Raw genomic sequence first — 15,382 nt, 5'->3', positions numbered from 1 at the left:
TGTAGGTTGGTCTTTGCTCATCCTTGTGAAGTAAGGATAACCTTTGGCTTTAGTTCATCGTATTTTAAAGCATTGCTTGTCACTTTGAAGATGCTGTTTTTCCAAAATAGGGTAATAAAAATGTCTTGCAACTTTTGCATTTATAAAGCTTTTTACCAATTTTTTCCTTACTATTTGTGAAGACTGAAATTTTTTAACCTTCACTCTATTTCCTTTTGAAATTTGAGTTTAAAAATACCAAGAAAAGGTACTAGGCTTATTTAAGTATGGCTTGCCATTATGATGCTTTTAGACAGAATGTTCATGGCTGCTGCAAGCCAAAAGTTTGATACTGTTAACCAAAATAAATGGATCTATTTGTGTCGTCTTCAGAAGAAAAGTTTTGCAGGTATGTAATGGACTGGGGGTTTCTGTAAACAAACATCTGAGGTATGGGAAATTGAAAAACTGCATAATCTGTGCTCTATCCAGAGCTTTTGAAGGACAGCTGTAGATTGGCAAATGACTTCGTCTGGTGCTTTCTTCAGTAGATGCTCCTTTTAATCACGCGTGTGCTGGAGGAAAAATACAACTGGATATAGGAAATGAATGTAAGACCAGGGTTAATGAAATACTGAAATTGCTTTCTCTATTTCAGTGGTAGCAATGTAGTTTTTTAAAGTTAAGACCACACCTTTTCTACAAGCCTTTATTTCCCACAGTAATATTGTTGCTGTTTAGACATTTAAAGTTCTACTATTTGTGACACTAGACGTCTTAAATTTTAAGATTTTTTTATTATTATTATTCTGTAAACCCTGCTTGTATCCCTCCTGCAAGTATAAACTTGGAATTGTTGGGTGTTGAAGCAACCATAAAGTCTAAATGGAAACATGCACCTACACTAGAATGACAAGTGGTGTTATATTGACTGAACACTTGGCTTACTCACTCAGTTTGCAAGTTACAAAGGAAATGGTTGTAACCTTATTTCAAAGTGGAACACTGTGAATGGAAAGGAAACTGTGATCCTGTGAAAAGGGAAGGGAAGCTACAACTGCCTGAAGGGAGGCTGTAGCCAGGTGGGGGTTGGTCTCTTCTCCCAGGCAACCAGTGACAGAAAGAGAGGACACAGTCTCAAGTTGTGCCAGGGGAGGTTTAGGCTGGATGTTAGAAAGAAATTCTTCACAGAAAGAGAGCTTGGCCATTAGAATAAGCTGCCCAGGGAGGTGGTGGAGTCATCGTCCCTGGAAGTATTTAATGAGGCACAACTGGATGAGGCACTTAGTGCCATGGTTTAGTTGTTTAGATGGTGTTGGGTGATAGGTTGCGCTTGATGATCTTGGAAAGTCTTTTCCAATCTGGGTAATTCTGTGATTCTATCAAAAAACTCTGCTTTACAACTTGAGATTCATAAATCTATGGAATACCAGTTTGGAAGGGACCTCAAGGACCATCTTCCTGTGGAAGGTTAGACTAGAATGTTTCAATGGGATGGTCCAGCACCCTGTCAAGCTGGGCCTTGAAACTGTCTAATGTGGGGGGAATCCACCACCTCCTTTGGGAGTTTATTCCAATGTTTAATAGTATGAATGGTGAACTTTTATTCTCTGGCATCCAGTCTGAATCTCCCCGGTAGCAATTTATGCTGTTATGCCTTGTCTTTAGCACATCACTTTTTGTAAAAAGGGAGTCTTTCTCCTCGTGATAGCTGCCCTTTATCTACTCATACACGGTTATGAGGTCTCCCATAAGCCTTCTCTTCTCAAGGCTGAACAAAGAGGGGGCTAGTATAAACTGAATAGAAATCTGTTACTTTAGCTAATGATTTCTGATAGATTCATTTAGAAGAATAAGCTGTGCAAAGATACAGTGTTTGATTCTAATACCCTGCTCCGTAGTGTCTTTGCAAAATTGTGTCCTAATTAAAGCCTGTGTTGTTAGACTGTTGCTCAAAAAGTTACACCCCATCATTGCGAGATGGAAACTTTATTACCCTTTTTTTTTTTTGATAGAATATGCTTCTGTATGAAGTTAAAAGGAAACACCACACTAAAGGTACTCTTTACTATGATCTGTACTGGCAGTTAGATTTTTCATGTTGTGTTTCTGATAATGATTTGGCTGTCTGTTGGAAGGGCTAACGAGAAGTGGTTCTAGGCATCTCTGACTGAAGAAAAGAGAAATGGCTAGAACATCAGCTTGCCTTTTTGCTCCACTTTGCTAAACTAATACAAAGGCAATTTCATTCTATTGGTTACAGACTCCCAGTATTTCCATTTGAAACCAGTGTAGTGTTAGAAGAAGGGATGTGAGTAAAATCTGATGCAGAACATAGATGGATTTGTGTACTGAGCTGATACTTTTTTATAAAATGTGGAAACAGCATACAAGTGGACAGCTAACTGAGAAACCATTCAAAGAAAATTTGCATGTAGTTACAGTTACTACAGGTCTTTGATATAGCACTCATATTTAGCTGTGTCCTCACAAACACAGGGAAAAATAATTCATTAGCTTCTGTAATAGTCTGAGGCAAAAATATTTGTAGTCTGTAAATGAAATAAGTTATTTTTTGTTAGTTGTATTTTATTGGTGGTATAGGGGAAAGTAAAATTCTTAGTGGAAGAAATGTTAACTGGCACAAGCTGATTAGTAAGTATAGGTGATTAGATCTTTATAACAAAAACCTGGTTGCACTGAGAAAAGTATTAGGAGTGAAATATTCTTGGTTTAGAATTTGTCCACGTTTTGTGGTATGTAAGGCTATTGCACTTTCAATGTAGATTTGGTGGCTAGGTTGTGTTTGTTTTTTTGAAACCCAGAGCTTGAACTAAATCCATCAGTTACAGATAGAATATCACTGAAAATAAAAACATTGAAGAATTCATAGGAATCTTACATGACCAAGATGAGGATCATTTTCGGTTTTAATAGATCTCTTGTCAGATCAAAACCAGGCTCATGTACATCAAAATGAATGAGTTCACAGTTGAGCTTTTTTAATCAGGCACAAATGCTCTTTTGTTCCCCTTGCTGAAATTCATTATGATGTTATGTAGGGGTGCTACTAAACTAGTAACACAGTTATTTCAGATACAGTTTTTGGTCTATATGCCCTTTTCAAATAGCTGCTAATGATCTGTTTCAGATTTTCTATAAATTATATATTCTCCATGTGCAGTTCTTAATAAATATACAAGTAAGTAGAGAAACACTAGCCAACATGTAAGAGTGTTAACAGGTCGTGGTGATGAGGTCTTTTAGTTTGACTTTCCAGTATGCTTTTTGTTCAAGTAACCTCTAATAACTGCTTGAGCAGATCATGGAAGCTAGTAATTTACCTTTTCAGCTAGGGCTAAATGTGGAAGACAGAAATACTGTTCAGTAGGACTCAAACGTGAAACTGAATTTTATAGATCGAAAACGTCGCTTACCAACCTCTAAGTCACTACAGTAAACCTGGGGAATTCTACTTCCAAAAATCCAGATATTTTATAAAATCTGGTTCTGATTTTGATCTGTTAAAACATTCAGGTGTTTTCCCACAAGTTACCAATTTTTTTTAAGTGAACAAGTGTTACTTTAAGGAGCATAGATAGGAGAGAAGCATGCTGTGACTTTTTAGGCAGAAATGAATGTCAAAGACAAATATGTTTTACATTTTTGTTAGTGGACAAGATAAAGGACTCTGAGACAATAAATTACTGTTAACAGCATTATCTGCTCCCAGCCTGAACTCCCTGAATCAAACTGGTTTCTTGGTGAGAGAGATCAGTTCTCTCTCCCCATAGCTGGGTTTCTTTGCCATTTGTAAGTGGGGATGAGGGAGGAAGCTGAGAAGTGTGTAGAGTAATACTTGCTTTTAAAAATTCTGGAAGTAAGAGAAGACAGATACCAGAGGGCTGAAATACTTAATGAGCATTGTGTAAATTAGCACAAATACTGAAGTATTTGAAACTATTCAGTGAGTCTTTTAAGTGTAGGCCACTGTTAACTAGTAGAAATAACTGTAAAATCAAGCCTTTGATCTTGCTGCAAGTGAAATGTTTCCTTGTGCTGTGTTGTGGTTTGTTTTTTGATCTTCCTCCCCAAGCATCCAAACCAGGCTTTTGTGTGCTGCTCTATCTTTGTTGCCCTGTAAACCAGATGGAGAGATTCAGTTTTGCAGTTGGCACATGTAGTGTTTTTTTAAGTTCTGCTGCATGCAGTCTGGGGCTAGGAAGAGTGTAGTGGCTGCTTTGTTAGTTATCACATTGTAAGAGGGAAAGAGGTACATTTTGAAAGAAATAATTAAAAGTTGGACATGAACATTTGAGCTTTTGAGTTCCACCATTCAAAAGTATTTTTGTTTTTGAAGTAACTTCTGGAAACAGCACATTAATGATGTCAAAAATTAGCAGTAAAACAATGTGAAGAAGGCTCGAGAAGCAAGATGTACATCTGACTCTGGTCCTGGAGATCAAGTAGATACTTTGCTAGAGTTCCTCAGCTGCTAGGTTCTTATTCCCTTTTCCATTCCTGCTGATGTATTTCTTTTCATCCTTTTTTTCTCTTCAGTCAGCAGTATTCAGGCAAGGTTCATTTTGCTTCAGCCCAAATACTTCATCAGGAATTTTATGAGAAGTGCTGAGCAACTTGTGACTTCTTTAAAAAGAAATCTCAGAGCAGTCCTGATCTCAATAAATGTGAGCCCTTTGATCATGAACACTGTAGATGGCAGAAGGCTGAGCAGATGGTATAACTCCCCCAGGTGTTTTACTTGGCAGTGTGTCAAACAAAGTTAATAATGTCTTTTGTTACTAGGTTGCTAATAACTACCAGAGCAGGAGAAGTGCTTCTAGAAGGGCAGTAGGTGGGAAATGAATGAGTTGTTTCCTGCATCACCTCACAATTCACTAATTGTAACCTGACCCATCACTTTATTCTTTTCTGTGCTTCACTGTACTTTTTTCCCCCACCCTCATCCTATGGTCCCTATGAAAACACTGAGAATGTTGCATTTGTGTAGAATCTCCTCTCCCTTTCCCTGCATTACTCTCTTTGCTATCCTACATCTCAAGACTCAACAGTGAAGCTGAATCTGGTGCTTAAACATTATTAAATCTCTGATTTTAATTTATCTGTGTGATGGAGATAACTGACATCTATGAGCCATAGCAAACCATGGTCAAAAGGTGGCAGCTCATGTATAAGGGCAGTCTTATTTGATGGATAAATTGAGCTAGCTGTGCCATTGCACCAACTTTATTCTGGAGTATTTGACCTCCCGTACACTGATGATAATGCGGCATCCAGGACAAATCAGGAGTTCAGTCAAACTGACATTTTATGGGTAGCTTCCAGCCGTATCTTTTCAGTCTTTCACTCATCTACGATTCTATAATAACCAATGTGAGAGATACTGCATGAGTGCCAGTAAATCATGTTTTTTTCCTCGTTTTCTGCCTTTTTTCCTATGAAAAATTTATTAGTGATTGTGTTTTTTGTTGATCCTTTTGTTGTTTGTTTTTTAGAGCCTTTGGTTTTAAATTGTTTAGATATAGAAGTTGTACTGCTGTAATTAGTATACATTATTCTGCAAAACTATCACACCATCTTGAGTGCTTACTGTCACAGGTAATTTAGTGAATTGGATGCCATTTTCAGTATAGAAACCCATCATTTGGCATAGGATGATACAGATGCAACCTCTACAGAGAGAATTACATTATGTATATACTTACTAATTTGCTCTCTTGGCCATAACACCATGCTTTTGGAGTTATCTGTAAGTATTCATTGTATTTTGGTGTCTGAGTAGTTAACATTCAGTTAAGTAATAAGTAAAAGAGCAAGAGAGTTTACAGAAGCTAGTCTTAAAAAAGTAATAAAGACCAAGATAGAGGGGGGGTACAAGAAGGCTGGAGACAGACTGTTTACAAAGGTCTGTAGTGATAGGATGAGGGGCAATGGTTTTAAATTAGAGAAGAGCAGGTTTAGATTGGAATTTAGGAACATGTTCTTTATCATGAGGGTGGTGGAACACTGGAACAGGTTGCACAGGGAGGTAGTTGAGGCCCCTTCTGTCCAGATATTCAAGATCAGGCTTGATAAGACTCTGAGCAACCTGATGTATTGGAGGGTGTCTCTGTTCGCTGCAGGGGGTTGGACTACATGAACTTTGAAGGTCCCTTCCAACCCAACCCATTCTATGATGCTGTGTAAAATCTAGGTCAGTTAAAAATGCTGAGCACAAACTCCAGCTTTGCACCTTTCAATGTAATTGATAAAGGCTTAGCATTTAAACATACTTTTGTATTTTAAGCAATTGTATTATGCGGTTAATGATTTTGAGCAAATTTTTTGCATCTGAGTCAGTGCCCAATTTTCAGTAAAAGAAAGTTGCAGGAAAATACTGAATTTAATTAGAACTCCAACAAAACCAAAGCTATCAGTGAAAAACATATGCACAGACTACCTGTTGTAAGGAACAGCAGGCAGGCTCTCCATGCTGTAGTGTGAGGAGGGATACAGTATACAATTCTGAGAGCCTGTGTGGTCCACACTTGCATTAAAATAGTTACTGTAAGAGACAGGTTCCATACAGCCCACAAAGTGTTTAATAGCAGAAAAGCTTTCTCTTGTGCTGCTGCATGCAGCCTCACAGTGTGTTGCCCACTTCTGTCATGGTACAGTTGTGTTTAGCAATACTTCCAGTATTTGGGTACCCAACATACTTTTATGCTGCCTCTCACAACTTTTGCCATGTTGCACAAGGAGTTTTCTCTTCCAAAGTTCAATTAATGTGGAAATGTCATGAAATATGTCCTACACAGCTGTAGATTTCAAACTGTATGAATTGAAGGTGGGGAGTAGATTTTGGCTTGGTTCTTCTTCATAATGCAGCTGCAAGTGAGTTACTCTCCCAGAACAGTGGTAAAAGCATACTTCTGTAGTTTGTTCTTTATAGCTGTGAAAGGTGGACAGTTGTGCTCCCTCTGTACCATAAGTGGAGGCTTCTCTTGCCTCAGTTCAAGAACATCTAGTGACACATTTGAGTCACTGAGGGAATCATTTGGGCTTCAGCTTGCAGTGCCTGGCCAGCTTGATTTTTTTTCTTTTTTTTTTTTTTTTCTCCTTTGTTTGCTGGGTGCCAGTAGAGAAATTACTTTTGCTTTACAAGGCAAGCCCTCTAAAAAAAAAAAAACCCAAGTGTAGGTATATATAAAATTAAATATATATAATTAAATACATGTTGACTTTCAGGGTCTTTAAGACAGTATCTTAAGTTTGGATCCAAGTCTTTATATTTCATTGTAAGTAACTTTTGCATCATAAACTGGTTACCATAAGTGTGCCTTGGATTTGTGCTGTGTTATGATGTTTCATCTCATACATGGGGAAGGGTTTAGCCTTTTGCATGACAGTTGTGTAGCAGAGTGAATTAAAAAAAGTGGCATAACTCTAGGGGTAATACTTGAAGTCTCTACCTCACAGCAGACTGGAAATGTATGTCCAGAGAATATTTGTGTTGTTCTTCACTTTACTCTGCAATTTGTGATTTCCAGCAGACCAGAAATCTCAAAACTTGTCCTGCCAGGCTGGTTTTACTTTGCCAGCCACTCAATCCAGTTCTTGCCTGAACTTTCTGCAAGGTCAGACCTGCTTTTTTTTTTTTTTTTTTTCCCCCTTGATGGAAGTCATCAGATGCAAGGCAGAGATCATTTTTATTTTTTTTCTTTGAAGCTCCATGTTCATAAGAGATCTGGAAGCATAAGCTTATGAACAGACTTACTGAACAAGTAAGGAAGAGATGGACAAGCATTGTAAAAGTTCCAAAATTGCCCCGCTAGCCATGTATATTCAATTTATATACAATTACATTTGCTGCAATGGTAAGTCCTGTTCTGCAGCAAGAGTACAGTCTCAATTGTTACTTCAGGTCTTGTTTTCTCAGGGAATTTGAAGCAGCTGTACAGCAAAATGAGATACAGTGGACATCAGATGTGATAAACCCCATGTACTTCCCTACTTTCCTGAGGTACTCTGAGGAGCAGCAACTTTAAAAATATTTTAGTTTCTTACTTTAACCTGTGCAAATGGAAGTAAAGCCTGAGGTTTTTTTCTCTGGAACTTCTGATACAAATTTTAAATGGTACCAAGTTTGTGAGAGTGGATTTTATACAAGTAAGAGAGAAGTTAGGAGTGTCCTACAAATCCCCAGGGTAACGTAGCTGATGAAGATACACCAAAGTGATTTGCACGCTGACATACAGGAGACATATGGCAAAACAGGGAATTTAAGTGATTTTAAGTGACTTTGTATGATGCCTTTTTTTTTTTTTCACCAGTGGTCACCCAAATAACTAGTTTAGAATATGCAGTAAAGGAACCAATGAAGAGTAACTGTGTTTAGATACTTCATTACTGCATACTGACCAGTTGGAAAACTGTCGTTGGAATCTTTATCAGGAATATCTGAAATTCTGTACTTTGCAAACAGTGATTCTTCTTTGTTTCTTTCCAGTCCAAAATTACATATTTATTAGAAAGTGAATGAACATTGAGAAGACAAAAGACAAAATAATTTTTTACGTTGCTTGTGTATTTACTCTGTAACACATCTACTCAATTACTTGTGATTTAATTTGTAAATATCTTAGTAAAAAATGACTTTAACAACATCTCCTAGTAACCTGATCTTCCAAGGTCCCTTCATGCATAAATGGATAGAAAACCCCACAAATACTCATAGACCTATATATCCAAAGTTCTTAAACGCATTTTAAAATTAAATCTTAATACCCTTTAGTTTGAATTTCCTTCAGCTCATTTGTGAGTAGGTGAGACTTTAAGAAGATAACTGTAACCTTACAGCCATTTCATTTTTTTTATTCTAATGTTTTCAGAACTGCTCTACTTTATCCCACCCGTGTATAGAGTATCAACTTGACTATTTGAGCACAATGGGTCAGAATTGTTCTGGGGTGTCTGATTGCTTTTCATCAGAGGTTCTCCAAAACTTCATTCTTTTAGCCAAGGTTGGAAACTTAAGCATTCAGAGTAATTTAAGCATCTCTTGGAAGTGTGTGGCTTTAAATTTATTATCATGACTACATTTTCAACCAGATAAAAATGCTGTGTCGGGTAATAAAATACAAGGACACCCAAGTTAACTTCAAGTGGGCATCTTTCATTCAAGCTGCTACTCATCTGCAATTCTAAAACGCTTTGTTAAACTGTCCCCAAACATTGACCAATGTTTTTTGCCAACATAATCTTCAAGAATGAAGATAAGGACAAGTTTGTAATAAAATAATCTTCTAAAATTATCTTTCTGTTGGGATGTTGTAATTCTTGTTCTCTCTCAAAATATTGTGGAATGGGGAAGTTGTTCTTTCTGCCAGGGGCAGATATGATAATGAAATTCAACCTAAATTTAATGAAACTATAAGCCTTTGGGAAAATCCTACTTTTAATATGCTTATCAGAGATTTAAAATTAAGAGCTTCTCTGCCAGAGAGTTTTCCATCTTACATTAAGATTTCTTCTGTAATTGCAACTCTATACAGTTGCTCTCTGGGCTGACCATGGGCCCAGCACCTTATGTAAAAGCAGAAAACTTCTTCCATGAGTGCACTGCCCATGGCTCTCCTGAGTCTCAGTAATAGGCAGGTGAAAGCCAATGGGTTTGAATGGAGTTCTTGTGGAATTTGGCACCAGAGGCTGCAGAGATTAAGAAGGGATCCAGGACTAGACATTACAGTAAAGAATGGAATCAGAGATCAGCTGGCTGAGAAGCAAGAAAGTGAGTACCCAGAAAAGCATAATGTCATGTAGGTCTGAAATTAGAGGAACTGGAATTCCTTTGAACTAAGAGAAGGGAAACAAAAATTTGTATAAGGTGATAGATCTAATGGAGATGTTACACAGGCAGAGAGCAGGGTCAGGCAGAGTATAGAACTGGGGAGAAATGGGTGAAACTGGAAATCCAGACATAGCCAAAACTATATATTAAGTGTTAGTGCAGACCAGGATTGGAGAAGGAGGAATTCAGATACGGAGCCAGAGAGGAAGGAAGTAGTAACAGGTGAAAAACTGCTTTGGGTGTTTGTACTGTATGTGAATACAGGCATGAGAGGAGTCTGGGAGGCTTTGAATAGCAGCTTGTCTGGACAGAGTTTGATTCTAGGAACAATGTTCAAGGCATTGAGATGCATACCAGGAGTCAAGACTGAGGTGATGGAGATTTGAGACCCAGGTTTAGGCTCTAAGGAATTGGACAAAGAAACTGCATTTTCAAGAAAGGGGAAGAATAGTTTGTGACTAGGCGTCAGGTTCTCATGTGCCATTTGCCTTCATCTGAGCTTTTGAAGATTTCTAGTGCTTTCTGTGCTGTTTGACACAGTATGTGAGAAGGCTTTGCTCTGTGACATGGATTCAACATCTCTGAAACTGAAAGGTTGGAGCACACCTAGAGAGTCATATCTCAGTTTTTAATACAATGGTCTATAAGCTGTGGATGCTGGTGCACACACATGCCCCCAACACCTTAAAAGCCTTTCACGGTTTGTTTTTCTGTATTGAGAATATTGATTTCCACCTTACTGTTTTTTTCTGCAGCTGAGGAGGGCAAACCTCTTATTCTTGCTTCAGAATCAGACTTCCCTGTTTCTTTCATTTTGCTCTGTATTTTCTGCCACACAGGATGCATGTCATAGTCTTAGTGAGTGGAGAAGGGTTCAAAGTCACATTAATGTTGTAAACAGAAAGCATGCCTGTGAAGTCTGAAGCTGTTTAGCTGCAGCACTTCTATACCGTGATTGCAGAAACACTATATATAAAGTGCTGTTTCAGCCTCTTTCAACTGGAAGGGAAAATATTCTCTGCAGTGCACAGCCTGTTTTGTCTGCTACCATTGTTATTTTTCATGATGGCTGTAGTGTCTAATAAAAATTTATTTGGCTTTTTTGACAGAGAATTGCTATTAATATGGGTGAGGAATCCATATGTTGTTAGCATTGCTTTCACAAAATGTCTATATTCTACTCAGCTGAGTAATGAAAACTGTAGTACTCAGTAGGATTCTAATGAGCAAAATAAGTTCTAATTATTTCATAAAATTGCTTGTATGACTGGAAGTACCAAAAGTCATTGCTTGAAAGTAGTTATCTTAGAGCACTGAAGAAATTGAAGAGATTAATTCTAGACATCAGGCTGCCCATGTACACCAAGATTAAGGTTCTCTATAGGTAGCAAGCAATGGAAATACGATATTCAGTGTTGCAAAAAACAACAACCCAAACACACACACAAGAAACCCAAACAACCCCTATGCACCCCCTGCCCCCCCCCGCTTTGTGCCTGTTCTTAAAGTAAATAGCTTTTAATTTTGCCTCATTTACACAGGCATAATTTGAAGTATATGATAAAATCAACAAATGAAGTTGAAATTCTCCATGAGGATTTTTGCAGTTAGAAGTGTCAGCAATGTGGTTAAATTGTTACTTGGTTGTATAGTATACAGCATTTCTCATGGAGCAACTCTATCAGAAATAACATCTAGGTTAAGTAACGCTGTCAGTGTATACACTGAGGAAAGAGGTAGATATGTTTACATGCTATTCTGGTAAAATAATAAAGGATATATATATGAGTATTACTGATAATGATTACTTGATATTTGTATTCCAGCAGTCCAGGACTGGTTTAGTAGTCTTAAAAACATACAAGAATACCCTTTCAGAAGCAACTAGTGATTTTAAATGTAATCAAACTGAAAAGCAGCCCCTTTGAAAATGCTTCAAACTGATAAGTCACTGTACTTGAAAATTAGCCCTCTTTTGAACCTGCTCATGAAAGCTGTCATGAAAACTGGATAAAGTGAATAATATTTCTACTAGTAGGGGAGGATTTTCATGGATATCTTAACCTGTAGTTGCAGATCTCACACATGCTTTGGATTACCAAAATTGTATTAAAATTGCATTCTCTACCTTAGACTGTATCAGTAACATAGATTCATACAATGGTTTGGAAGGGACTTTAAAGATCATCTATTTCCAACCACCCTCCCTTGGGCATAGACAGCATAATGAACTATAAAAGCCTGTGTCACTTTTTTTCACTCCAGTTTTGTAGTAGAGACCTTGAGCAAATTTTCCTCAGAGGTCTCTTATTTCTGAGAAGGTGGAAGGGACAAGTTTGGACTCCCTGAGAGTGTGCGTTATGTTAAAGGTATTGGCAGGAGAAAGAAGACTGTGTTCTATGGGAGGACATATTTATGAGGACATCTTACTTAGTGAGAAAAAAAGAACCTACTGTAATATTGGTCAAGCTGATACTCCTTCGCAACAAATCCCTGGCAAAATCTATAGTGAAAATGCTGGCTGTCAGAACTGTGATGTTATTGTGGAAGTGATCTGGTATCAGCTAAAGGGAAGTTTAATGGAGTCAAGCAACTGTCAACCTAATTTAAGGCATGTTTCAGGTTTTGGAGTAAAGTCTTGGGGAATATAGCTGCTAAATATGATCTGTGAGTATTTGCCTAGCATCACACTTTGAGCTTATTGATTTTCTGCCTCTCATACTTCATTGACTGAAAAGAATGAGCAGTCAGTGCTCAGCCGATTCGAACACTATAAGAATTAACTTCTAAAGTAATTTTATAATTACTTTCTCTTGCTGGTTTTGGGCCTTCAGAGATTCTGCTTACAGGTTCTATTCATCTTTCACGACAGGCCAGGTCTCCTAGCTTCAAGCTTGCTCAGAGCCCTTACTGCACAGTGCTCAGTGTCACAGAATCATCCAGGTCGGAAAAGATGTCTGGGATCATCACATCCAACCATTGACCCTACTCTACAAAGTTCACCCCTAAACCATATCCCTAAACGCCACATCCAAACCACCTTTAAACACATCCAGGAGGTGACCGAACCATCTCCCTGGGCAGCACGTTCCAATGTCTGATAATGTGCAGACATCCTGCTTCTGAAAATAGTGATTCTGGTTAGCTGGTATTCTGTAGATTGCCAAATTGTTTATTTTAGTAAACAATGAAACCTCTCTTTTCCTCGGACACTAAAATCCATTCCCTAAAATAATAGCCAGGAGCATTATGTCCATAATCTGAATTAAATAGATTATAAAAGGGCAAGAAGTATTCTGTTGCTGATTCTGTGCATGCTGGCAAAGGACCATGACTCTTGCACAGAATCAGCTCACTGAGACCTCTGGATGCTGCTGTAATGTTAGATATGAAACAGCAAAATGTCCTTTGGGCATTACTGTAAGGATACAGGATCAGGATACTGCCCCTCACTTGTGCCAGAGACAGTATTTTTTGGACAAGTCTGAGCAAGTGATGGTTTCCCATGATCAAGGGACCTGCAGCTGCAAGGTGTTCATCTGTGCCGTAAAATGAATGAATACTGCTTTGCCCTTTCTACTGTCACCAAGTGTTTCAGGTTGTGCTGACTAGGCATCTGTAGTATTTTCACTGTTTAGTGTTTAATAAGATTCTGAATTGTATGTAATATTTAATTTTTAAATGTAAATTATATCAAAAATTTGATGATCCCAATTCAGGAACACTTTCTCTGTAACAATTATTTTTTTTAAGCTATGTATCACCTTTTCATAAACAACTTAATATTTCTTGTGGTCTCTTACTGCCCATGGTAAGAAGGCTACCCTGCTGCTTATAGTTTCAAACTTTGTTTTTATGTGTGTTGGACCTTGTGCAATAATACTAATAATGCCCTATTTGCACTACCATATTGTGTTCTACTACCAAAAGGTCTTTTCACTGGCCCTCCTTTTTACTCCATAGGAATAGAAAAATGTAAAAAATCATGGTTAGATCTTGTAAATAGCACAATTGTTATCTTCCACAGATACTTGCACAATGTTTTATACTTGCTAGAACTTTTAGGTGTTTCAAGTGTTTGTATTCTATTCACTGGTTTGCAATGTTAAATTTTTATCTTGTATGTTGTTTCATGTGAAAAATGCCTCATAACTAATACCTATATGAATTATGAGTGTTTTAACCTGTACTCCAACACAATGTGAAATCCAAAGTCTCAATCCAACAGGTTTCTGAAAACTCAGGATTAGATCCATAAATCTATGGATGCAGTATGGTTTTTTATTATAAAAATTAATACAAAATACTTCCAATTGGTCAGCTTGGTGGGGTTGATCAGCAAGCCTGATTAGGTGGTGTTTGGTGAGGTTTTTTTCTTTCATTAATATGAGCAGAAAAGAACATCTTTGACATCAGTAAGTTTATCCTCACATACTCTATGAGTGATGGTAGACAGATGTTTCTAAGAATAATCCCGTTCTACTAGTTGCACGGAGAAATGTGGGAGTTTAACTGAGATTGTTTAACATTTATGTGCTTAAATTCAAAGCACAACAATCCCTCAGCTGTGCTTCCGAAGCCAGATGCTGAGAAAGCATTAGAGCTGTTGACACAGCCTCCAAAATACACAGTTTGCTGTGCCTGTTACAGGATGTTTATTCATCTAACTTGCAGAAGGAATACTTTATTTGAAAAATGTCAAATGCAGTAAGTAGAACTGATGGTATTAGCAGGAGAACCTCATGTTGAATTCTTCTGTGTTTCAGGAGTACAAACGCAAGCTAGCCAGAGTGTCCCAAGTCCGGAAAGAACTCCGGTCACGCATCCAGAACCTGCCTGATCTCTCTCGGCTTCCCAATGTCACAGGCAGCCACGTACACCTACCGTTTGCAGGAGACATCTACAGTGATGATTGATTACAAGAACACCCTTCCATAACCTCTACTTTTCTGTGAAATGAGGGGTAGGTCAGACTGATTGGTATTCTTGTAGTATTATTTTTGTATATTGTTGGAGACTGTCAGTAAAAGAACTAATAATTTATAAAAAATGGTTTAAAAAGTTGATTTGTTTACTATTTTATTGGTGAGTGAACATGAGGGTACATTTATAAAAGTGGCATTTATTGTCTATTACATTGAAGAATAGATAATTATCTTATCTTTTGTAAAGATTTTAGTTGAGTGCCCTGTAAAACAACATGCTAAGATTTTTTTATGTGCCCTGTATTTAATGTAGATCAACATATAATCAACACATACTTCTAACTTAAACATTTCAGTTGCTAGTGAGGGAGTGAAATGTGGAAATCAGAAGCTCATGTTTGCAAGAAGGTTGATGCGATTTAATACAAAGGTAAAAGTGATCTTTCTGTCCATTATATTTAAATTATCTACTCCCAAAACAAGTCAGGTGGGGTTTTGTTAAGTAAATGTCAGTAACCAGTTTTGTACTGGAAAACTCAAAACATGAGCAGCTCTTTAAATTATTTGAAATATTGCAGTATTTTTTAGTATAAGAGTCAGTGTAAGAAACTATACAATTGACCCGTTT

General features: G+C 37.5%; 1 protein-coding gene across 1 annotated transcript in view; it reads left to right on the top strand.

Annotated features, from left to right (window-relative positions):
- The window catches only part of RPRD1A (regulation of nuclear pre-mRNA domain containing 1A), a 32,745-nt gene extending 18,000 nt beyond the window's left edge, over window positions 1–14,745 (top strand). Inside the window, exon 7 of the mRNA XM_054381526.1 lies at window positions 14,596–14,745. Within this exon, the coding sequence (XP_054237501.1) occupies window positions 14,596–14,745 (150 nt within the window). The remainder of the gene's footprint in view (window positions 1–14,595) is intronic.
- The last annotated feature ends 637 nt before the right edge of the window (window positions 14,746–15,382 follow it).

The sequence above is a fragment of the Indicator indicator genome, chromosome 6, assembly GCF_027791375.1.
Source record: "Indicator indicator isolate 239-I01 chromosome 6, UM_Iind_1.1, whole genome shotgun sequence".
Lineage (NCBI taxonomy): Eukaryota > Metazoa > Chordata > Aves > Piciformes > Indicatoridae > Indicator > Indicator indicator.
This window is presented reverse-complemented; position numbering and strand designations above follow the sequence as displayed.